This window comes from Bactrocera latifrons, unplaced genomic scaffold (genome assembly GCF_001853355.1).
Source record: "Bactrocera latifrons isolate USDA-ARS-PBARC rearing strain unplaced genomic scaffold, ASM185335v1 scaffold_21, whole genome shotgun sequence".
Classification (NCBI taxonomy): domain Eukaryota; kingdom Metazoa; phylum Arthropoda; class Insecta; order Diptera; family Tephritidae; genus Bactrocera; species Bactrocera latifrons.
The window spans coordinates 2,042,744-2,068,820 of NW_017535630.1; the positions used below are offsets into that span (position 1 = coordinate 2,042,744).

A 26,077-nucleotide genomic window follows, 5' to 3' on the forward strand; every position below is an offset into this window, starting at 1 on the left:
GTGGTGACGGTTTTTCGAATTCCCCTTGACGCATGTCAAATGTAAATCACAACAAACAAAATACTGTATAGTAGTAATATTTATTATGTTTAAACATTATAGTTTTCTTTCATAAAATGATTGTAAATAAAATTTATAATTATTAAGTTAATATGAATACATAATTGTATCTTTAAATTGCATAAAAACAATTTAGATTTAGATTTCTTTTTGTTTTTTTACTGAAAACCAGCAATGCACTAATTTTTTTCTTTCGTTTTTGAAATCACCATTAGCCAATCCATTATGTGCATATATGTATATAAATGTATGAATATTTTAATATGTATGTGTTTTTGTGTATGTATGTACATCAAAGCATAATATATAAGCAAATAATATGGATATTAATTACAATTGGTATTAACTGAATTATATTATATAACAAAACTTAAAATATACACAAAAAATTACTACAAAATGTTAACAATCAAAGACATGCAATGCACGCAAAAATAGTAAGGAAATAATACATTTAGTCTTTATCGAATTACAGAACTTTCAACTCAATACATTTACATAAATATATGTATAAATGTATGTATGTACAAAAGTTAAACAGATTCAACTTTGAGCTTTGGTCAATATGTGTAGGTGAGTGTGTTTTTGTTGATACACAAGTAAATATATTTATATAAAAAAGTACTGGACACATATTATCAGCATAAAAAATGAATGCAACAGCTGAATTCATTAATAATTTTTTAGTTGTTTCATAATGAGCGCGCAGCCTCAAGCCTAAATTTATGTGCATGTGCAGAAAAAAAAGGTATGCCATACATTTAGCTGCAATAGAATACTTATATAGTAAATAACATATTGGGAAACATAATTTGCCAACTCTAACGTTATTTTAAATTATAATAAATACAATTTAGTTTCTTGCATTTTACTAATGCTAGCTATAGACATTTAAAAAATGGTTATGTTTTATGTGCGCGATTATTGAAGTTGCATCCTCATAGAAGTAGCAAATCATCATCACCAGGTTTTTTAGTCGACGATTTCTTTTGATTATCTGCACCAGCGTTGCTAGTGGCGCTGCTATTCGTATTGGCAGCCGCTATATTGGGAAGATTTTCGGCAGCTGCTGCACGTTCCTCCAAGAATTTATCGAATTCGGTACTAGTTAAGGTTTCCTCAAAGCCTTCAGCGCCTTCCTTCTGCAATTTTGATTTGTTAATAAGGATTTCATACACTCAAATGTGTATGCATGGTTTGCTTGTAATAATAACGCATAAATTTGTATAAATATGCATGCCCTAGTGTTTGTAGCTTAAATTTATTTAATAAACATAAAATAAATGGGTTTAACCTGATTACTTACAGAATTGCCTAACCATGCCTCCATTTCATCAACTTCGTTTTCTCTTGCCGGCTTTGTTTACGAAACACGAAATATTTATTTTTTTTGTTTTGAATACACAACCGAAAAATATGACAAAACAAAGAATATAATTTTTAATACAACACCAAAGCAATTGAAATGAAAAAATATGGTAACGAAAAATTTGTATAATACAGTAAAATATATAAAGACAGATGTAATAAGCAGATGTTGAATATCATTAAAAATACCTACAACTACTGATTAAGAGATTGTTAAATTGTACTCACTTTGCTAACAACAGCAGTTTCCTTGGTGCGCTTGAATGGCAAATTGACGCTGCCTGCTGCCGCATCTACAGTGGGAATGTCTTTTAGCAGATCAGTTTTACTACAACGAAAGATACATAAATTATTTTATAAAGCACATGTGTCAATAAAGAATTTTATTTTTTATACTTATTAGTGTCGGTCCGTGATTGCGCCAACATATCGAACTCATCAATATCTTTGTTTAACGGCTTAGCTGGGTTGGTAGCTAAAAGTCAAATAATAATAAATAGTTAAAGGAAATATAACATATATTTACTCATGGCGCTGAATGTATTTGATAATTTCTCAGCACGCGCATCCAGATCTATTAGACGTGAATCATTTGGTATTGCACTAGCTTGTGAGGCACTAGTTGTCGGTGGTGGCACACCAATAGCAGCACCCAAAATGGCCGAAGGCGAAGTTGCGCTACTACTAGTTCGATTCTTTTCATATCGTTGATGGCGTAAGAATAAATTGTTCATTTCATCGTTTAGACGTAGCAACTCAGCGGTGAGCTCATCGTCATTGATGCGTCCGATTAAATCGACGATTCTGGCCTGCATTTCTCTGCAAATAATTTACTTTAGATAAATTTTCTCTTATGTAATATTTTTGTAGTTGCTACATACTTGCACGTAGCTGTCAATTCCGTGAGTAGAGCATAGTCGTCTGGATCCTCTTGCCCTGGTTTTAATTCGGTCAACATTTCGCCCAACACTGACATATTATGTGCAACTACTTCCAATTCAGATTGCAGCTTGGTTGTTTGTTCTGCGCTCAACACGGTGGGTCCATTATTCTAAAAAGTAAATACTCATACAAAAATTTCGTTTTATAAATATATTTTATGCAACTTACATGAGGCGCCATGGGTATGGCGTGTTGTGGTGAAATTGTCTGTTGAACAACCTGTGGCGGTGGCTCAGGTACACTCTGTAAATAAAAGCAACGAATTATGAAATAGTTTATTGTCTTCAAAGAAATGCTACTTACACGCTGTGGTGTGTAAATGGGTGCTAAATGTTCGATATCTGTCTGTGGAAACTCAATACCCTTATTCTTCAACTCCATGTACATTTGTGTAACACCATTCAAATCGGGTTGATTCTTAAAAGCATCTGCCCATATTTGTATTAAACTTAATACTTTTTCTTGCATCACCGCTGGCGGATCATTTTTAGGGCCAATTAATTTGATCAGCTCTTGAATGAAGTCCTTTTGAGCAACTAACACATGAAATGCTTTACCACAATTTTTAACACATGTCTCGAGCACGGTCAAGGTATACATAATAACCTGATTATCTTTGCCGGCATTTTGTGACAGTCTTTTGCGTATGGCTTTCATGGCGTCACGTGCCGTGTCCGAAGATTCGTTAATCATGTCGCATATTTCCATATTCAAGGCCCAATTCTCGGATGCCAAAGAACTGTCAGTAGCTTGCTCTAGAAAGAACAAAAAGCCAATTATCAGACAGGTATTGAAATATATTCGTTTGATTTTTGTATTATTGAATAAAAAATGCTAAAATTCATTACAATAGTGTTAAACATATTGGCAAATAATCTGATTAACCGTTAAATGTGAGTTTTGAATATTATTATTTGCACAAGATTAGCATATTAGTGCGATATTTTTTTGAGTAAAAGCAAATATTAGAAATAAGATGCGCTTTTAGATTTTTAATGGTTTTTTTTACAGTTATACATACATATATCAATGATTAAATACATGAATGAAAACATGATTAATTATCCCATATGCTTTATAAAGGTAAATAACAGTTAAAGTATATTTGCATAAATAAATTAAGGTAAGTATGTGCCTTTAAAGCTTTTATAAGAAAAGAAGTTGGAATATCTTTCATTATATTACTTGCTTATCTACAAAATACTTTATTGAAGACACATTAAATTGGAGTTAACAATGTGTTTTTGTGTTGCTTTTACAGACAAAATTCTATGCGCAGAAAGTTGCTTCTAATGGCTGCAAAAATTAAAATTATTTCAAAACATAAAAACACGTATTTTTTTTCCACACTACGTATTGCAGTTAGTTGGATTCAGATAGGTCTTGATAATCGCATATCATGTGTCATATCAGCATAACAAGCTAATCTTTAGTATATTTATAAACATATGTATTTGCGTATATAATACTATAAAAAAAAATTACAATAACAAATTGTGTATATGGTAGATAACGTCGGTTAAAGGGTTCCCTTGCCCACCGCAAGTGCAATGGCGTGAGTCAACAATATTGAAATTTATTTCGAACACACACAGGTTATAGGTGCATATACCTAAATGAATGTATAAATTGTAAATTTGTGCAGCGCAATATTGCGAATTAGGCATTTAAATAAAATAAATACTATAGTATATAACCAAACAGACAAGTTTTGCTATAGATTTTTGCAAGCTTTGATGCACTATTTCCAACTCCATATTAGAGTATACATATACATACAAACATATGTATGCCGACTAGTATTGTGAAAAGTCAATTATCGTATCTATTACAAATATTAGTAATACCTATTGCTCAACAAAATATGCGCCTATTGTTTATACTCTTGTAGGTATGTAAATTTGTGGACTTTTTTTTTGTAAAACATCACCAATTTCTTATAATTTAATTACCTATTCGTTGTCCAATTGGAGTTGAGAATGGATTGTTGAAGAATGATGCCATTTTTGTTGATTTGTTTCACTATAAATCTTAATTCCTTTTCACTAAATATCGTAGACAATTAAGCGTTTAATATTAGTTATTTAACTTCGTTTTTGTAAAAATATTAAACAGCACAAAACACAATTCACTAGTTTTTCTACACTTCTTTACCAGTTGTACATTTCATAATGACGTTTGTAAAATGACAAATGAATTATTTGTTTTTGTTTGTTTTCTACGACGGTATTGCCATCTCATTTTATAAACATATATTAGTTAAGAAAAAGTAATTTTTAAATAATTAATTACTGACAGAAAATGTTATAGATTTCATTGCAAAGCAAAAATTTACAGGCTATGAGATAAAATTATATTAAAATTATGTGACATCATTGTAACTGGTTGCAATATTTAAATATATGGCGGTGACATTTTGTGAAATGTCATTACTTGTTTTACACAGTTTGGCATCACCCATTTTATATTCTTGGCAGCACTTATAAATTATTTGCTGTCAAGTGTAGTGTGAGGACTGGGCCGAATAAGAAAATTTATTCAATTCTGGTATTTTTGGATTTAATCCTTGCCCTTAGAAATAAACGAATATATTCGAAAAATGGCATGCAACGCAAATAAAGCGCCTTTCCTCCGTTCGATTGCAGTAAGTTAATATATTACAGTCTTTTTAAAAGTTTGATAACCCAAAACTCGGTGAACCGTGGTTACGTAAAACAATTTTCGCGACATACTTATCTGTCATTTAGCAAAAACTAATAGTTTTTATTTTTTCTGAATTTTAAAGAAACGCGGTTTGGCAAGTCAGTGTCCACGCCCCTTGGGCCAAGCAGCTGAAGTCCAATCAACTGTGTTGAACAATAAACTAGTGGTCGCCACTGCCGAAGCTTCCCTGCCAATTACGCGTGTTTCCATTGTTTTACGGTGAGTAAATTCTTAAAAAATGGAAACTCTTCACTGATTACGTGAATAATTTTTAGTGCTGGATCTCGCAATGAAAGCTACGAAAACCAAGGAGCTGCACATTTGTTACGCGTCGCTGCTAATTTGTCCACCAAGAACTCTACTGCTTTTGCTATAACTCGTAATATCCAACAAGTTGGCGGTAGTTTGAGTGCATCTAACGATCGTGAATTGGTTACTTATACCGTTGAAACTACAGCCAATCAAATCGAGACAGGATTGCGTTATTTGCAGGACCTTGTACAGCCAGCTTTTAAGCCATGGGAGCTTGTTGACAATGTTCCACTTTTACGCACTCAAGTGTCGTCTGTTTCACCACAGGTAAAATATAAATAGTTTTTCAATGCATAAATTATAATTGAAATCATTTGCGATCTTCATAAAGGAGCGTGCTGTAGAATTGTTGCACAAAGCCGCTTTCCGTTCTGGTTTAGGTAATTCGATCTACATCCCAAAACATCAAATTGGTAAATTGTCGAGCGAGTCATTGCTGCACTACGTTGCAAATACCTTCACACCCAGCCGCTGCGCTGTTGTTGGAGTTGGCATTGACCAAAACACCCTGTCAGGTTTTGCCCAGAACCTTGAATTGGCCTCTGGATCTGGAAAATCTAACTCCACTTCTTACTATGGTGGCGATGCACGCAAGGATACAGCAGGTAATGTTGCCCATGTCGCTGTTGCTGGACAAGGTGGTTCTCTACTCAACCAAAAGGAGGCTTTGGCATTTGCCGTTTTGAAGCAAGCCGTAGGATCTGGAGCTGCCACTAAGCGTGGCAATATTAATGGCACCTTTGGCAAAGCATTGCAAAGTGCTGTAACCGATGCATCCGTTTCATACAAGACCATTAATGCTGCATATGAAGATGCTGGTCTGTTCGGCTTTTTGATTTCTACCGATGGACAAAACATTGGCAAGGTAAATCGTTATCGCAACAACTGTTGTGTAATCACTTACTTATTTATATATATTTTGTGAACTAGGCTGTTGATGCGTTAACACGTGCCTTGAAATCGGGCTCAGTCTCTTCTAATGATGTTAACCGTGGCAAGGCTTTGCTTAAAGCTGCTATTTTGGAGAGCTACTCCACAGATAGCTCTTTGATCAATGTCATTGGTGCCCAAGCTGTACATCTGAAACAAGTACAAAGCATTGAGTCCTTGCTGTCGGCTGTCGATGGTGTCACACAGCAAGAAGTGCAAGAGGTATTCATTTAACCCCTCCGATATGAATTAATATAATACAAAATATGTTTTTTTATAGGCTGCCAAGAAAGCTGGCTCATCCAAGTTATCGGTTGCGGCTGTTGGAAACCTAGCCAATGTACCGTATGCGTCAGATCTAGCTTAATTGTAACATTTCTTGAATTATTGATATATATTATTAAACACCCCAAATGAGAACCTTGATAAAATATGTTTTGATCTTCAACCAAATCGATTTAATAGTGAAAATTAGTCACTCTGAAGTGTAATAAGCTGAATGTAATAAGGGTATTGTTGAAGTGATACACATTAAAAATACAATAGGATCAAAAAATCTTTTTTTATTTGTGAAACTTTTTATGTTGATACAAACTTATTTTTCAGACGTAAGTAAATGACGAAGTATGATGCCATATATGTATAGATTTTTTAATGCTTTGTTCGGTGAAGATACCTTACAAGTTTATCGTGTTATTCACGCTTTGGTACAAGAGACTTTCCAATCATTTTAAATGCGAATCGCCAACAATTATTTACAATATTTTAAATACACTGTTTTAATACCGTTGCACAATTATTTGAAAAATACACACCAATTCCGTAGCCATCTACATTCTAAATAACTGCTACAATAACAATGGCAACAAATAAAATTATGATAACTAGCCAATAACCTATAAAATAAAAATAATAATTTATGTTGTTAATAAAAATATTCACACCTTTTACATACCCCATGTACTATCCCTTCGATTTATGTCGCCAATATTTCCTGTTTCGACATGTACACGAGCATCAACTCTGTCCATAGTATCGGCCAAATTATCCAATATATCTAAACATTGTTCATAATTTAGAAACAATCATATATTTACATTATACATTTCGCCAAATACCATTTTGATTTTCGACTTCTTGTCCCAACTGTGAAGCGAGACTTCGTTGTCTCGATATTGTCTGAGATAAAACTTCTAAACCGCGGTTTTGCTGCTCTAATATATCGATTTGACGGTTCTTTAAGGTGTTTACATCACTAGTATTTTCGGCGGAGATTGCGCTTTCATTAGAACTTTCAGATCTAGTGTTCAAATAATTGGGCGGTTGAGCAAACAATTCCGCGCGATCTCCACGCATATCCTGCGTTATTTTTCGGTTCACTTGCGCTAATTGATTTTGAAGTGCTTCCACTTGTTGCTTTCTGTGGTAGAGCTCGTCGGGTTCTCTATATTGGGACAGAGTAATGTTTACAGTAGAAAGTTTTAAATAATACAAACAATTGGAGAATTATTAAAACAAACTGTACATGGATCGTGCGCATTCTAAAAGTTTAAGCTTCTGAAAGAGCTCCTTGACTTCACCTTCGAACTGCTTTAGCTCAGTTTGTATGGCAGTTGTGAGTCGATTATATTCGAAAGAATTTTTTTGACGCTTTTCACGTATTTCTAATTTTTGTATGATATTCTGATTAAGCGTTGAGCATGCCTCGCATTCTCTTGACCTGTAGAGTTATTAATGAATCTTTAATAAACAGTATTGCGACTTAAAACCAAAAACTTGCCATGAGTCAACATCCAACAGAGACATATTTTTATATTAAACACAAAGTCAAGCAAAATCAAGTTACGTATATAGCACTTTCGTCGATTACAAAAATAAAATATGGAATGTTGTTAATTATTTCAACGCTTTATTAAATTATAAAAACAAATAAACTTGTTCCGAAATGTTTATCACTTTAATGGCTGAACATATGATCCAGTGTCGTTAAATAATGTCGATTACAGATGATTTTATCGATATTTAGGATATATTTCAAATAAAAAAAATTTTAGAAATTAAAGTCAATATACATTGAGAAACTTTTTTTAATATTATAAATAATAATACACACAAATTTTGCTAATTTCTATTTGAAATATTAAATTTTTACAAATTCAGGTTAAATATATTTTGACCTATAATCATTCGTCAACGAACATACCCATTAATTCCGATTGGATATTTTGTGGCAGCACTTATAAGTTTTGTTGGGACATTTTTCATTAAGATTTTTGATTTCGTGCGGCTCGGTTTTTGGTCGGGGAAATTCTAGGAAAGTGGTTTTAGCGATTACGAAAAAAATTTCATTTAATGTGCATGTTTTTATAAATAAAGAATGAAGTCCTAAAACTATTTATATAAGAAAATTAATTTAATAAAAACAGTGCGCTAAGCGAATATCTTTGCATGTATATTTCCAAGTGAATATAATAAACGTAGCTACAATTGGAGCAGATCGAACCCATAAAAAGAAGCGAAATAGAATAAAAGGTGCGAAACTGTTAATTAATGTTTTTCAACATATAGAAATATACTTAAGTAGATAAGTTTGGAGTTTGCGATATGCGCATATTACCTACTAGCCTCGTGTATGTGATGGAATTTAAATAGGAGGAAGTAAATGATTGTGATTTTATAACTGCTGCGCCATGTTTGTCACGGCTTAGATAAGAATGGGAAGAAGACCTGCAAAACAGCTGTGAGTTTGTTTACTTAAAATCCAATTGGATATCTTTGCTACTAAGTTCAATAAAAATTCTGTTCTTCAAAATTCTTAGGATTAACTATTTACTAAAATCGATATAATGAAATGCATTGTGGGTATTATGTGGGCGTAGACGCCCCCACAGACTTTTATGTGGGCGTAAATGTGATTTTGTGCGAAAAGCTAAAAAAATCCTTTGCTGAGAATGTTTTATGCAACTTCTTGAACATGTGTTGTTCTAATTAAAAAAGTTGTTTAATGTAATGATATGTATGTATATGCACATAGTATTAACCTAATATTACCTTCACATGTTTAGTGTAACTTTGCTCACTGAGTTGATGTTAATAGTGAAATATGTTTTCTTCAATCATATACATACATTTGGGTAAAATAACTGCTACATATGTACATACATATGTTTGTAAAAATTTAAGTGATTTTTTAAGAGCTTGTCAGTTTTCTATAATGAGAAGGATCGATCTAAATAAATGAAGCGGTGCGCAGTCCAAAACTAAAATATTAAGGAATTATTCCATGCGGTAGCGATAAATAACAGGTTTTACAGGCCGAAACCATTTGCTGGTCGTTCAACCTAGAGCTATAACTCCACAAGCGGGACTCTATCTAACAATGGACTATATATAAATATATCCTTTAGCTTTACCAGAACGAATTAGATGTTGCCTTGATGATAAGTTGTAGCTAGATATACATTTCAGGATCGGAAAATATTTTAAAATATATGATCAGCAGGCACAGATCGTGTCATAAGCTTCTCGAAACAACATTTCCTCACAACTGAAAAAAATATGTGTTTGTATATATGTTGTTGTTGTTCTAACGTACCACCAATTTGACAGTCCTTGGCCGATTACAAACCCGGATTTGTTCAGCTTTTTTAGACCAAACTGGAATGGAACCTGACTAACCGGACTCTCCTGCATACTCATGGTATATATTACATATTTTTTATTTCATTTTTAGAGCACTAATCATATGATTTCGAAATAAAGTTGTGGAAAGAATTATTTATTTAATTACATGTACTATATGTGTCTTCGCGGTACTATCCAACAATTGTGTAAACGTAGCTTTGAAGTTAAATTTAACTAAGAGCAAAAATAAACTTGGCAACTTTTGAAATGAACATCGAAAGCATTCACTGTATCGTTTAGAGGGTGGTTAGGGCACCCACTTAGCTACACATGCAGTGGGGGTAGCGAGTCGCCTCATAGATGTATAGAAATATATTTGTGTGTATACGAGTGAGTAGGCGAATGTGAAGGCAAAAACGAAATGAGAAAAAGATTGATTTTTCCTGTGCTACGTTGCACCATAGAACGTCCGTCTCTGTTTGTGTGGAAATATCAACACTGAGCTGAGTGACGACGTCGACCGAGTGCTGCTCGACTGCGACAACGATGACTACGTTTAACCAAGCGAAAACTTCCAATGCTGCCTCAGAGCGCACGGTCGGAAAAGTAGAAAATCAGTTCGGGTGAAAATTTTAGAGAAATAACGTCACAGCTACGCAAGTACGCCAAAATTGAAGAAGAAGAATGTGAAAATTTTCATTTTGTACAAAATTATATGAAGAAAAAATGCAAGTATGCAATAGAAATTTAACGGGATTATTACATAATATACGGTAATCACTTTATATGGAAAACAACTTGCGCCGGAAATTAAATTAAAATCTAAATTCGTTAAATTTTCAATACAACATACAATTAAAATTTTAACAAAGGAGCTGAGCAGAGAAAAGTTTCGAGTTTTTTCACATTGAAAAATATAAAAATGAAACTTTAATTTTCAACCTACAAATATTATAAAATATAAATAAAATTGGTGAATTTATTTTTGCACTACTGAAAGTGAATTGTCTGGTGTCAAATTGATTTTCTAAACGCGTATCCACTTTTTGTTAAAAAAAAAAAAAAAAAAAAAACTATTTCAAATGTATAAGCATTTAAGTGAGTACAAACATGTTCCGCTAATGAGATAAATTTGCATAAAATCGGCGAAACTGGAACAAAAAAAAAAGAATACTTCGAATCTATGAAAAATCGGGTTTGCACTGCAATAGATATAGCTACCTCTGTTGGCTTTTTAATATCGACGACTTTTAAAGCGTTAAAACAGCGCCTTAGGGAGAAATTGAAGTGTGGAGCAGCAGCAATTCGACTAACTAGCCCTTGGTTAACGATAACGCATTAACAATTTTAAAGCTGTGTCGCAATATTTTCAAGTAGTGTTGGTGGAGGCAACATACTTGCCACATTTCCACCGCCGTGCGAGCAGCGCACCCGGAAATGAAGCTAGCAACAACATCCTGCGTCATTTAATTGTTGTCGTCGCAGCCATAGTCGACGTCAGTGCTTCTGCTACAATACACCTGAACGGATTACTGAAAGAAGTGTTCGCATTGACACACAAGTCTATATTGAAATAAATAAGTAGTTTTAGTACTAAAACATTGGCGCACTTTGCAAAAACAAATCGGAACGCTCGACCGTGTACAAGCGCATAATTGTGTATCTTCTATCCAAATAGACGTGGCAAGTGGGTGAGTGTTTCTTCATTGAAACTTATATATGTACAGCGCCATATAAAACAAGAAGAAAAAAAACGTTAACTTGGCTCGAAGCTATAATAACCTGCAAAGGAGTATTTCTAATAGCATCAAAGGGTATAAAGATATTTTCATATTGAATAATTTTTTCGAAAATTGAACCGTTTTCTTGGGAAATGTTTCCATATAATTGGATTTTGATCGATCAGTTTGTGTGACAGATATATGCTATAGTAATCCAACATTGGCGTTTCGGACAAATGAGCGGCTTCTTCTGTAGGAAAGGACGGTTGCAAAATTTCAGATCGATATCGCACAAACGGAGAGACAAGTTCATATATGTATGTATATGAATACAGACCGACGGATAGACGGACAGACACATGGACATGGCTAAATCGACTGAGCTCATCATGCTGTTCAGGGTATAATTATTAATCTTTTTATATCGTTCTTAACGTTCGCAAGTGAAAAAAGCGTACATAATTAAATTCGATGCGAAGCACAAATACAAAACATGAAACAAGTGTAGCACATAAAATAAAGAAGAAGATGGCGTAAAACGACCAGAAAGAAAATCGACGTCTAAATAACTTTAGTAAACGGCAAAACGTCGATCCATAACCTATAAAAAGCAAACATAAAAGGAAAATACACAAAATAGGCAAAGAAATAAGGTAAAAAGTGAATAAATAAAATCGCAAATAAGCAATGAGCAAAAGTTGTTGTATAATAATATATGTATGTATATCATTACGTGGCGCTAGATCTGTATGTGTGTGTTAATAAAATTGAAAACAGTGAAAATGAGTTGAGATATGTTAGATTTATTTATACCAAAGCATTCTTCAAAGATCATCTTTTTGAGTTAGCAAAGAGTCATGTAAACAGACATAGATAACATAAACACATAAATAATATGCAATCTTTATTGTGATTTAGTTTTTTTTTTTAGCACCAAAATGTTGCTGCCTGCCAATTTGCATAGTTAAAGGGCACACAAAATATGATAATTAATTGGTGAACCTCCCGAATACTTATTATATCACTGCAATTTTTGTGCACATACTTATGCATGCATATATGTACATGTGTATAGTTGGATATACAGTATGTGTATAGTTATGCATGCATTTAGTTAAGTTTCCATTGCCCCATTTTCATTACCCAGCTGCTGCTGCTGCTGGCTTGCTTTTGTTGTCCCAATTATATATAGTGTAAATAGCCGAGCAATTCAGATCAGACGTCGCTCTCGGTGCATACAATAGCCAAAATTGAAACCCTTAAGCTAAAGCTACACGTTTACATGTCACATGTTTGCACTGATGATTATACGATACAGTGGCGTGCATAGTAATGGCAACTGTGTGGAGAAATTTGTATATATAAAGATTAAAGTAGAAATACATAGTTGCTTTTGGAAATTAATTATTAGACTATAAAATTATTGAAGCGCTTTTTATTGTGCATTTACATATGTATGTATGTATGTATGTAAATATATCTTAAATACATAAATATAAGAAATTCTTCGAAAATTGATACTGCAAATAGTTTTAGAAACAAACGAATTGGTGAGAGTTTCTTAACTTAATTTAATCGGCTTCCAAAACTTTAAATGCATTTTCGCGAAACGCTATTTTCGGAGTGCTGCAAATTTCTTCGGAACAGCTGAACGAATAGACGTGTAATTCTCATAACATTATTGAATATATTAGTGAAGTAATAATCGAAGGAGAAATATTATTGATATTGATTATTATTTCGATTTTTACAGTCACTCTGAGGTAGTTTTCGCAAAAAATACTTTCTATTTCGGAAGCCACCATTTTTTAAACATCAACATTTTGACTACTTCTTAATCTATAGCAACAATTCTTCACATAAAAACGTGTATATCCGGCTCGCATGTGGATATAAACCCTTCTTCTTCTTTACTGATGTAGACTCCGTTTACACGGTTATAGATTACAACAGCGCACCTCGTTCTTCCTTTTCAGGAAGGCACATGTATGTAGAAGTTCACTTGGGAGTGGGTTGGATGAGTTGGGATTCAAAATAATATATGAAAGAAATAAGAATTGTAGGTCAATGGATTTAAAGTTTATTATTGACGAAGAGTGAGAAATTAATTTGAACTCACCGGTTAAGGTCTGATCAAATTCAACTCGTATTACAACTTATATATGTATTTAAATACAAATATTTATTCAAAATAATGTTAATACAAGCATATTCGATTTTTCATACAGTTTTTATAAGTCTCGACTGTGAGGCATGTATGCTCTCAGTTAGGGAGCATAATGAACTCCTTCCCAAGCAGCTTCTGCTGGGGTGTTTTTGTAGAAATCATCTGTCACCTGCTTGAAGCTGAACCCCCTCCTAAGACCATCCAGCGGTCTTTTTCAACTATGAAGATGACATAAGACAATACGACGACCAGACTTCGGAGTAAATTAACTTCAGAAATGTATTGACCGGCATTCGCAGTGAAGCCATAAACACCTTCACCGACTCCCTCTCAGTAAATGGCGTACTTGCAGCCAAACCACCATCCATTGCAGCCGACGAGCTCAAGTTGCAGCGAGAATCGAGAGTGACCCTTGCCCAGCTTCATTCTGGATACTGTAGCAGGTGAAACTCCTACTTATCCAGAATCGACCCCGATATATCAAATATATGTCCAGCATGCAACGCATCCCCACTATGATACAGCAACTATAGTCTTCAGCTATGTTGTCTGCTCTTTTTTCAGCGTCGTTTTTCCATAAAAAATTCTGGTACGAGTCTGTCATTGCCACACTTCAAGCGCAAAATATTAACCGAAATGATTGAGTCGATTCAGAGATGTTGAGATCCTCTCCAATCTCACTGATGCCAATACGACAGTCCTAAAGCGTCGTTTCTTTAACTTTATCGATGTTATTGACTTTAACATAAATGGATAGATGACTCGCAACAGGCAATTTTTCTATGACTTCACGACCTTTATAAGTTTTTTATAGACCAGTCCAGGTCAAATTTTATATGTGATTAGTTGAAAATCTTCTCTATTTTCTTTTTTTTTAACCTCAGTTTCACCTTTATGCATTCTTTCAGTATTATGAAGAAGGATGTCCCTATATTCTGCTCTCGCTTATTGTTTATGTGTGTGAGTATGCGGTTGTGTATGCGCACTGAAATATCAGCTGAACATTCTCCATTCCATGCGTCTTTAATTAATGCAACATGCGCTTACAATTCAAAATTCCTTCACTGTACCACATATTTCCAATTCTTTTTCCACACTCTTTATAAACAAGCGCACACGTATTCATACATAGATATGTGTCATACATGTGTGTATGTGTGTGTGTCAGCGGAAATATTTTGGTTGCAATATGGCTGCTGACTTCTTTGCTATTTTCGCAACTAGCATATGTATATTCCAAAAACAACAGCACACGCTTAAACAATTGCTCTGTAACACACACACAAATACACAAATATGTTCCTAGCATCACCACACATTGTGCTATGCGCCAACCCTCGCTTAACGCTTGGTAACCCAAAAATTTTGCCAAAGCTTCAAAGTTGACGACTGACAGTGGTGCATAAAGTAACTGTAAATGCTTTTTGGCACAGCAAGTGCACATGTGTATGCATACATACAAGTGCATATATATACACGCACATACATACATATATATATATATATACATTATATATTTTTATCTATTTCTCTTGCATAGCATATAACGCATGCCAGCCAGTTAGTCAAATGATAGAAGAGGGTAAGCAAGCGTGCGCGCGGGCGAAGGCGGCCCTTAAAAGCAGTAGCCGAATTAAAAGCACTGAGAGCAGAGTACATAAAGTAGAGTAAATCCAAAACGGCACATGGCCTAGTTTGCCAATTTTGCTTTGATTTGCTTTTTTCGGTTACTACCTTTTTGTATGCGTTTGTATGTATGTATGTGTGCATGTATTTTCATTTGCTATATTACTATGGCAGTTGCTGCTTCCAACCGACGACAATCAGTTCAATCCAATCTGGTTCACTGGCATTAAACTGTTCAGGTTGCATTGCATATGAGAAAATCTCACTAATTTTTTAGCTTTCTTAAAAGTCAATACAAAAATACATACATATGTACATATATAAACTACATAGATAGATATGTACTATGTACAATATTACTTGTCATTGGCGAAATGAGTTCAAGTATGGAGCATAATAGTTGTCATTATATTTATTCCGCTTTGTTGATTTTTATGTAATGGATACAGTGGCTAAGTAAAAAGTAAGAAATATAAAAAAAAATAAAAAATAAAAAAAGTAATTATTATATCAAAATTATAATAAGAATATAATATTTATAAACCTAATTTGCCATTTTGAACTAAATTTTGAGGTGCGCTACCTTAAACAAAAAAAAACAAAAATTTAAAATTTAATAGGGAATGTGTGTTATCATTCGTACGAACCTTCTTTGGGATTTATTTTTTGAAGATTATCTCTATCAAATGTTGGACGCGGCTACGTCTCAGATGATCCATCCGTTGAGTTCAATTTTCGATGACTCGCTCAAGCATTTCGACTGGTATCTGGTGTATGACACGCGTAATGTTTTGCTCCAAGGTCTGAACTGAAGTGGAATTCTACGCATAGACTTAAGACTTCACATATCCCCACAAGAAAAAGTCAAACGGTGTGATACCACACTGTCTTGGTGGTCAATAATGTGGTCCAAAACGAGAAGTTATCTGCTCACCGAATTGTTCTCTCAATAAATCCATTGACTGATGCGATGTGTGGGAAATGGCGCCGTCTTTTTGAAAACAAATGTCGTCGAGAACACAAGTTTTAATTTCAGGCATCAAATGGTCGGTTATCATAGCGCGGTAACGGTTGCCATCGACGGTTACGTTCTCACCGGCAGCATTTTTGAAGAAATATGATAAGATTCCGACGACGACTACCACACCAAACCGTTGCTGTCCTGGATGAAATTACAGCTCTTGAATCTCTACAGATTGCTCTTCGTCCCAAATGCGACCATTTTTCTTGTTTACATACGTATTGAGCCAGAAAAGGGCTGAACAAAATTTGACTCGAAAATGTCGGATTTTCTTGGAACTTTTCAAGTGCCCATCGAGCGAAGCGATATCGCTTGGAAAGTTCGAGCGGCTTGTTTCATTTTAAGATCTCGCCATAAAATGCGCCAAGTCGTTCCATACGTCAGTCCGAGTTGCTACGAATGGTGCCGTATCGACTCTCCACGGCCGTCGTGTACACTCTCAGCTACGACTATTATATTTTCTTCACTTCAAGATGGGTGATGGTGTTGCGATTAGTACGCTCAAAATGTATATTCCATATAGAGAACTACATATATATTATAGTAATTTAAATCTAATTTATTATATCTTCTCTTCTCTACTTTCTAAGCTAGGATATTTAATGATTTTGACCATATCATCATTACCAAACCGACTTTTAACGGCTAGCTTTACTAGGAGCCAAAGTTAACGTAAATTAATGTAATCGGAAAACTGCTGGAATAAAATTTACCAGCATCTAGTGTTGAATCATTAGAACCATCATGTTAGATAATTGTTTGAAAATCTTTTGATCCTGCTGATGAACTCATCGACTAGCCCCATAAGACTCAAATATTATTCCAAATACGAAAAATTGGGACCAATTATCGATAATTAATAGATAAATTTTAGTCGATATATCGATTAAATTGATATTTTTGATATTTATCTATCGAAGTTAATATATATTAAACGGCGTTTAAAAAAGTTTGTAAATACACAAAAAAATTAATTAATTAACGAAGAATTCGCATTCACGTAGAAAAATACAATTTTTCACTAATAAGGTTGCCCTAAAAACTCCCTGAGCGACTCTCTTCTATTCGTATTAACATTTAGCTATTCTTAAAATAGATCTAACCAATTTCCGTACGTAGATAGTATATACATAATTAAAATTCCAGAAAGTGACTAACGAACATCGTAAATAAAATACAAATAGGAGGTTAAGAAAATACCGAAAAACAGCAATGCAACAACAAAATTTGAGTATCTATTTAGGCGCGCAACACTCGACTATACGTTTGTCGATGGCCCCGAATTATCAGCCACCCACCCACCTGCCACCGGCCATGCAATACATAATCACAATGTGTTTTTCCCCACTCAGTATGCCTCTCTTTCGCAACACGGCGCTCTCTTTCAAGCTTTTGTTTTGTTTACCTCGATTGTTTGTGAGCGCGCGAACTCTCTTTCGTTGCGCTACATCGCGCTCATGAGTACACATGCACACTCGATAGTAGGGCAAAATTATGTATCGATTATGTGATGGACCGATAGACATACCGATGTACCTACCGACCGAGACCACTGACTATTCATTGCCTACGAACATATGACAGCAATGACAAATACAGGGGCACGGCATTGCCGCTATGCTGGAGATGACAATTGTCAGGTTGAGTGCGAGGGCGACGAGGCGCGAAGACGTTCATGTAGCCGCAGTTGACAAAAACAGCACAATTGCAAATCGCATAAAAATGATGATTGTCTTGCTTGACTGCGTCGCTGCTTTGCTGCGTCCCTCTCCCGTGCTGCGGTGGGGGTGTTTATTAGCTTACAAATAACAGCGTCGACAACAACAACGACCTCCGCTCGTGCAAGGGTTGGTGCGAATGGGGCCACACATTAGCCGGGTGGCATTGCTCACGCTTTGCGACGTGGTGACGTTGCGGCTCAGTGGGCTACTTCAATGGCATTTCAGTTTGACCAATTTTCACGTCTATGTCTATTTCTTGCCATTCAGCTATGCTTTTGTTTCCAGCTCGGCGCATAGTCTGCGCTTTTTGTTTTGGTTTACGCTGCTAATCACCATCACCATGCGACATGCATCCATATGTACATACATTCATACATATGCAAGTTTGTATGCATTTTTATATGTGTAACTTGTCTATTGTTGTCGTTCTATAGATTATGAGTTTGCTCGGTCATTTGTCTAACTGCCTGCTCCACGAGGTAGACTTTGAATGGCATCAGAAATTTACTGCTAATTTTAGTGCTTTAAATGGCCTTTCCTCGCGGTTGAGTAGCGTTATAAGGGGGCCTTTTTTCTGGTGGAGTTGAGCTGCGGTGTGATAGCAGACGTAACAGACGTTTCTACAAATATGTGTAAATTGAATTCATTCATTTATGCTGTTGGAATATGGATTATATTTCATGCACTTTGTGTCTGTAGTTCGTCAGCTTGTTTTCTTCGCAGACATGTTCTGTCGTTCATTATACCCTGAACAGGGTATATTAAGTTTGTCACGAATTTTGTAACACTCAGAAGGAAGCGTCGGAGGCCCTATAAAGTATATATCTGAATGATCAGTATGTTGAGCTGAGTTGATTTAGCCACGTCCGTCTGTCTGTATATTTACGAACTATTCGCTTAGTTTTTAAGATGTCGTTTTGAAATTTTGCAAATGTCATTTTCTCTTCAAGAAGCTGCTCATTTGTCGGAACTGCCGACATCGGACCACTTTAACATATATGTAGCTGTCATACAAACTGAACGATCGGAAAAATGTTCTTGTATGAAAAACTTTTGCATTTGACGAGATATATTCACGAAATTTGGTATAGATTATTTCCTAAAGCAACAATGTAATCTCCAATGAAATTGTTCAGATCGGCTTACTATAGCATAAAGCTGCCATACAAACCGAACGATCGGAAATAAGGGCTTATATGGAAAACTTTCTCATTTGACGTGGTATCTTCACAAAATTTSAYATGGATTACTGCTTAAGGTAATAATATAATCTCCGCAAAAATTGTTCAGATCGGATTACTATAGCATATATCTTCCATATAAACTGAACACATAGTTACTAAAAGAAATGCACCTGTGAAGGATATATTAGCTTCGGTGCAGCCAAAGTTAACGTTTTTTCTTGGTAAATTTTTTTTTATAAATCGCAGATTCGCAATGCATTATAGTTATTGTTGTATTATTATGGCATATCAAGCTCCCGAACAGTTGATAATTATTCTGAAAGATTTTTTTTGTTAGGCTTGGCATTTGAGGATTTATTTTTGATTATCGGGAGCTGACTTCTAATAGAAAAGTGATTATAGTTTTAAGGCCCCCACCTAGTGCGAAATTAAAAAACTCGATCTCGACACATTATAACTTTAAAATTTTTTAAATTAATATCTCATACCGGGGGTTTCCAGTAAGGATGATATGATTTCTTACTGTCGTTTCGGCATTTTTAATATGTCATGATTTTTTTTCATTGTATTCAGCATTGTTTACAATTTCATTGTGGAAAGATATACATGAAAGACATCATCTGGGCAGCGGCACCTTTCTAATTAAGGGATCGGACATTCCAGGTGCATGCCCTTAAAACATAATCCTTAATGCGTTTGCCGAGGTCGTAATCAAAACTGGCTTCTCTCATCCGAGGCTGTTGTTTCCTTTTCTTTGGGGGCGTTTCTTACGAGGCGGGTCCCAAATCCAGCGCACAACCCTGGGGAGAAATGATTAGCCTTCTCCCTTCAAGCGGATGTTTTTTGGCTACCCACAGCATACCTGGTCTAACACCGGAAGTCGTGAGCTGCTTGAGCCATTTATAAAAAAATCGTTTCTGGTCACTCCTAAGAGAATGACAATCAGAGAACTTTCCTAACTTGCGTGAACTTCTACACATAACTCCATCCTCCATTATGTTTATGGTTCTCCTATAATTACTTCCAGGTTTTTTGATCTTAACAAAAATCTAATTTTGGACGCAAAAAGTTAAAACAATTGGTATAAAATTGAGACTATTCTCAATTCTTCTGATCAAAGCCACAAATTTGTAAGTTTTGGATTTGAGGTTTTGGAATTCTGGTTTTATAAATAGAATTGACCATGTACCTTTGTCATAGTGGCGACGGAGATTGCGAGTAAATCGAAAAATATTGTGCAATCTTAAAATACGCTATTCGCTATTTAGACCAATTGATACAGTTATTTTTTACAAAAATCTCAAAAAGCACCTTTTTTAGGATTGATGTCCTTAAGGTAACTGAATCTCGATCCATAACCTATATTCAAGTCACAGCCATGTTTCAATTTAGCCTTCAATGCCCGTGCTTATTCTGGTTTCAGATTCTTTGATAATTTTTTATTTAATAATGCTGCTGTCCCAAACCTGAATGTACTGCCAAATGAGGGTTTCCAAAGATTTTAACTCTTTTTAAAACTATGGTCGGGACAGTTCGGCTACCGCTGTTCTACAGAGCTATTAGACACAATTACTCACGAATATATGGAGTCCGAGACCTTTCAAGTACGATCAGTAAGGCTTACAGAACATCCATCCTCGAAGTTACCAAAAATACACATTAAAATCAACCAGCTTCTAAACGCCAAGGTTGTTCTGTATTTCGATTCCTATTCCGAATAAGACATTGAATTCACTAGCAAATTCGTCATAGTTTGTTTAACGAGGTATGCAAATCAATCGTAGTCCGACTGATATCCTTACATATGTATGTATATATCTTTGGTTTCTCCAAAGTACAAGAACTTCCATCGGTAAAAGCTAGATTAATTTGCCAAAAACTTACACCCACTTAGATCCACTTTCGTGTAAACCACAAATACAATTTTATTTGTATTTTCACAGGGCATTTATTTCCTTTGTTTATATCCCATGGGTAGATCACCAAACGAACATTCTTTACAATAAAACAATGCCTGTGATTATTGCATTATATATGTGTGGCCTTCATAAAAACCAATCATTTTAATATGGCGAAATAAGTCAATTATTTTGTTCATTTCAATTGACCGTGTACCCCGTAGGAATATCTTTCATTTGCTAATTAGAAATTTACAATCTGATTTCCAACTCTACCGATATTATAGTGAGCTCTGTCGGGGACTATAAACTCAGCTCATATATGGATTTTATACTTGTATTTACTTGTAAGCTCCTCTTTCCTACAAGGTTGCAAATCTATTTCTTGTTTAATAATAAAAATAAATTTGAAACCTTTTCCCATATTTGTTTTTATATCATCTGATGAATAGTAGATCCTGTATGATTTCAATTTTATTCGAATTTCTTATGGATTTTTGAGGGCATTTCGCTGCCAAAAAGTATGTCAAGTTTTTGGAAGCTTCGTTTTTTCCCCATAGTTTTCTCAACTTCCAGGATCTATTACAGTGCGCAGAGAAGTTGAAAGTATTTAATGATCATGAGCATGATTCGATACTATTTTTTCTTTTAAGATCTTGAGAAAACCTAATAACCACTCCACAAGTTAATATTTTTCCTGCAGGATGTACATACACACATTTTTTAATGTGCAATGGTGTTCTTGTGTCGTGTCACGCATAGCGAATTCATTTCGAGCTTCATTGGGATTTCATTGCAGTAAAATTGATAAATTGGTTACACACATTCAATTAATTATACCGAAAGTTGAGAATATTGATAGCATACTTAACCTCTATTTCGCTCTGAAGCGCGCAAGTGTACGAAAGTGCACTGAGATATGTTCAAATAAATCAAAAGCATTTAAAAAAATCATTTTCCCATTTTATTTTGTTACATTAAAACATATTCTGATTTATTTTAATAATTTCAGATCTTCGTTGTAACCATACATTTTTTCCCATTAATTGAATTTGCTACAAATTCTAATTAAAGAAGGATGCGCAGATTTTCTGGAGAATTGTGTGGCTTGTGGTGCCGTCCTGTTGGAACCACCTATAGCCCAAGTCCATATCATCTAATCCGGGCTAAAAACATTTGATTGTCATTGAGCGGTAGCGATTCCCATTCACACTATCGCGCGATTTTTCCATAAGACGCTCAATTGTTGATCTGACAGGACGATTGTTACGACCATAAATTGGACGCAGCGCTCTTAAAGTTGAGGCCACTAACTCCACATTTCGGTAGCAAACTTTTATAATTTCGACGCGTTACTGGATCTTTCCATGATGAAATAGCATTGCAGAAAAATGTCAAAACAGCGGGAAAAATATGGCTTCGTTTGTTATTGTATCGGCCTACTTTTGTAGCGTCCCTATTGAAAAACCCGTTACATAGCAAAACCTTCCTTACCACTAAGCGGATACTCTATGGTGGGATATAAGGGGTACATACGATTTTAATTATAGCTAATGGGTTTTAATCATCGATATTTTTAATGAAATTACCGAGTTTGTCCGGAAATTAATATGACTGGGTCGATTTACAAAAATTTATTGAACCAATCGTTATAATTCTTTAACAACTTTCAAAATAGGCTCCTTCTGCGTCGATGCTGCGCTACCAGCGCGATTTGCAAGCATTGAAGGCGTTACGGAAGGCATTCTCCTTGAATTGTCTTGAGAGCCGAGGTGCATGCTGCTTGGATCCCCTTCATCGACCTTTTCAGGCAACGAAACAAAAAAAGTCCGGGGCCACATCTGGGCTGTAGGGCGGGTGAGGAAGTGTGGGGATGCCGGCCGTGGTAAGGTAGCTGTTCACAAGAAAGGCGGTGTGAGCCGGGGCGTTGCCGTGGTGCAACTTATAATCGGCTGTGATGTCTTGTCGGATCCGATTGACCCTTCTTTTGAGTCTCTTGAGGACTTCCACGTAAAACTTAGCGTTTACGGCATTACCAAGAGGAATAAATTCATGGTGGACGATGCCTTTGATGTTATAAAAGACAGTGAGCATCGTTTTCGCTTTGGATTTACTCATTCATTCATCAGTGATCTCTTCCCGGGCCTCCAAAAAGGCCTGACGCCAACTAAACACACCACGTCTTGCTAACGCAACATCTGGGTGAGCCTGCTTGATCATATCAAATTTCGCTGACGTAGATTTATCGAGTTTCACTTAGAATTTAATCGCTTACCTCTGCTCTAACGAACGTTGCATTTTTTGTTTGCACCTGACTCTCCAGGTGCTCGGAGACAACTGACCAACCGCTCGTTCGTTAGCTAGAAACGCCCTCTACCGAATCCAGTCGGTGCGGTCATGAGCATGAGCAGTCATGCTCCGAAGTATAGTCGCGGTGGAAGAAAATCAGTCCCATTAATTTCCGGACAACCCTGTAGGCTTCGTGTGCAGTTTTGCCTAAAAGTGTTTTTATACCGTTATTTATAGGCTAATACGCGTTTTTTAATCAATATTCTTGTATATATTTATTTAAGTGGCTTTTTATAAATTTTGATAAAGCTTAAATAAACGTTAGATAGAGTAAACCTCAGTTCTTTGTTTTTAATTAATTAAAAAAAAAAAAATATATATATATATATATATTTGTAGACATGATTTGGAGTTCTTATACTCCCCTAAAACAAATTATTTGCAGATAATAGTGATGGTTGAGAAGCAATATTTGTTAGTAAACTGCTTATGTAAATATGTAATATGAAAGTAAAGCAATATAAATAGCTCAATTTTATCTTTTTAACTCCAATTATTATGTATGTATATGTGTGTTTCTATATATGTAGTTCAAAGTCAAATTCGTTCATCCACTTGAAAACTGTTAATTTATACCGGGTTTTCCAATAAGAGTGATACTTGTTAAAAAACACTAATTGTTAATGAAATTCAAATGATTTTTATCTAATATGAAGTATACAAGTAAGTTCTGAATATAACATCATTTAAATGGCCTTCGCGACTTCTTTTGTAGGTACGAGTTCGATTAACGCAATTTTCGAGTACTTTCTCGACTAAATCAAGTCGACTTAAGAGACTTAAAGAGAGTCTGGTTTATTGCTAATGACCAATGGCTTGAAATAATCTCACAAAAAGTAGTCTAATGGTGTTAAATCATAACTTCTTGAAGGCCATTCAATGTTGCAATTTGAAATAATCGAATCTTCAAACTTTTCTCACAATAATTCGTTTGTTGCACGTGTTGTGTGGCACGTAGCTCCGTCTGGTGGGAACCAGTTGTTGTCAAGATCAACTTCTTCCAATTGTAACCATAAAAAAGTTGGTTATAATCGATATATACTTTTTTCTATTGACAGCAAAGGTGTCACCAACTTTATATCGAAAGAAGTCAGATTATTTCAACAGAGAAAAACAACACCAATTCTATTTAGGTGAATGTAAATAAAAATTGGGTATTTTCTAAGCACCAGAATCGACCTTTTGTTTATTAACCGCATCACTCAGATGAAAGTGAGCTTCATCGGTGAAGATGATTCTCTTAAAAAAATCATTATGGTTTTCAAGTTGTTCCAAGGCAAAATCAACAAATTCACGACGTTTACGGTGATCTAATGGCTTCAGTTCTTGAGTGAGAACAATTTTATTCGGATGCCAGCCTAAATCCTTTCTCAATTCCCCCAATTATTGAGGGCCTTGAACGGCTGTAAAGGTTGTTTTAGCGTATATTTTTACATGATGAACTTGTAAATATTACAGAATACAGTGAAAACAAAAATTACAGATCATGACTTTAAATGGTCCAAACGACACTTAGAAGTCATATCGTCCCTATTGACAAACTCTTTAAATATGTTTAGACATATACCTGTATTATGTTAGGCCTAAAACTTTTTTGTGTTAAAGTTCTTATACATTATTTTCGTTGGACCCGTCCGGAGGTGGTAAAGAGATTATTAAAACAATTTGAGTATTGAGTATTGCTCCTAGGTATGAAAAGGTTTAACTTCCTCTAAACGTGACAAAATTAGACTATACATATGTATGTATACTTTAGAGCTGATTATAGCATTTTAAAAAATCTTTACGACTTCTGGCTCAGAGAAAAATATAGATAACGATCTTGGACTGTTGCGGTAACAATAATCTTGTATGAGAAATGCCATCTGTTTAAGGCAACTGAGAGCTTGCGTGGAACAGATTTACAGCAACTCAAATATATTCTAATTAAGATAAAACCCTTATTATAAATCATCATTTACCACTTCATCAAAGGAAATGAAATTTTATGCTCCATTTTTTCATAAAAAAAAAATATTTTTTCTTAAACGCCTTTTAACTCACCAAAACTTCTCAGACAGGCATGAAAAAATAATTCTATTATTTTGTATATCTATGCTTCTACTTTATCTGTGGGCAGGTCCTTATTTTCGAAGTTTTGGGTTCAAAATAAATGCGTTGCCTGCACCTTTAATATAATATCATTTTTATAATATGTCACATTAAGTAAATTAATATCAAATTAATCGCTTTCCAATTGTTTTCATGATTCACGAATCGAATTATGGTTATCTGCACGGCGGTATCGATGTTTTAATCAGTGTTATCAGTAAAATAATGCGCACCACACCGAGTAGGTGAGCCATTAGACATATGGGCATGGTCATTTCTTTTTATATATGTTATGAATCATTTCATACTAAATCAAAGCAAATTCAAAAAAATGACAATTGAATTATATTAGGTTGTCAA

The 26,077-nt window shown here is 34.9% G+C and overlaps 4 protein-coding genes across 15 annotated transcripts in view; 2 read left to right on the plus strand and 2 right to left on the minus strand.

The window, feature by feature from the left end:
* Positions 1-251: 251 nt before the first annotated feature.
* On the minus strand, positions 252-4,535 carry LOC108968334 (TOM1-like protein 2). Of its 2 annotated transcripts, XM_018932302.1 has the most exons (9): positions 4,323-4,535; positions 2,674-3,125; positions 2,539-2,613; positions 2,310-2,479; positions 1,955-2,247; positions 1,825-1,903; positions 1,657-1,756; positions 1,367-1,417; positions 252-1,202 (listed from the first exon to the last, which is right to left on the minus strand). In XM_018932302.1, exons 1-9 carry the CDS (start codon positions 4,372-4,374, stop codon positions 999-1,001), a joined length of 1,476 nt encoding a protein of 491 aa, XP_018787847.1. In that variant the 5' UTR covers positions 4,375-4,535; the 3' UTR covers positions 252-998. The 2 variants fall into 2 exon arrangements, with proteins under 2 accessions (XP_018787847.1, XP_018787848.1); XM_018932303.1 differs by lacking the exon at positions 1,367-1,417.
* A 330-nt stretch (positions 4,536-4,865) lies between these two features.
* Positions 4,866-6,871, plus strand: LOC108968356 (cytochrome b-c1 complex subunit 2, mitochondrial). Its single transcript, XM_018932344.1, has 6 exons — positions 4,866-5,014; positions 5,156-5,292; positions 5,349-5,652; positions 5,717-6,250; positions 6,316-6,537; positions 6,596-6,871. Exons 1-6 carry the CDS (start codon positions 4,970-4,972, stop codon positions 6,680-6,682), a joined length of 1,329 nt encoding a protein of 442 aa, XP_018787889.1. The 5' UTR covers positions 4,866-4,969; the 3' UTR covers positions 6,683-6,871.
* On the minus strand, positions 6,854-8,284 carry LOC108968358. Its single transcript, XM_018932345.1, has 5 exons — positions 8,096-8,284; positions 7,841-8,035; positions 7,434-7,759; positions 7,271-7,372; positions 6,854-7,211 (listed from the first exon to the last, which is right to left on the minus strand). Exons 1-5 carry the CDS (start codon positions 8,119-8,121, stop codon positions 7,153-7,155), a joined length of 708 nt encoding a protein of 235 aa, XP_018787890.1. The 5' UTR covers positions 8,122-8,284; the 3' UTR covers positions 6,854-7,152.
* Positions 8,285-8,605: 321 nt separating this feature from the next.
* Positions 8,606-26,077, plus strand: part of LOC108968336 (translational regulator orb2-like) — a 75,260-nt gene continuing 57,788 nt past the window's right edge. For 6 of the 11 annotated variants that reach the window (XM_018932305.1, XM_018932313.1, XM_018932312.1 and 3 more), the window contains exon 1: positions 8,606-8,847. The gene's annotated coding sequence lies outside the window, so the exon portion shown is untranslated. Of the gene's footprint in view, positions 8,848-8,899; positions 9,056-9,887; positions 10,016-10,994; positions 11,631-26,077 lie in introns of those variants that run through there. The other 5 variants (XM_018932306.1, XM_018932308.1, XM_018932307.1 and 2 more) reach the window with 3 other exon arrangements.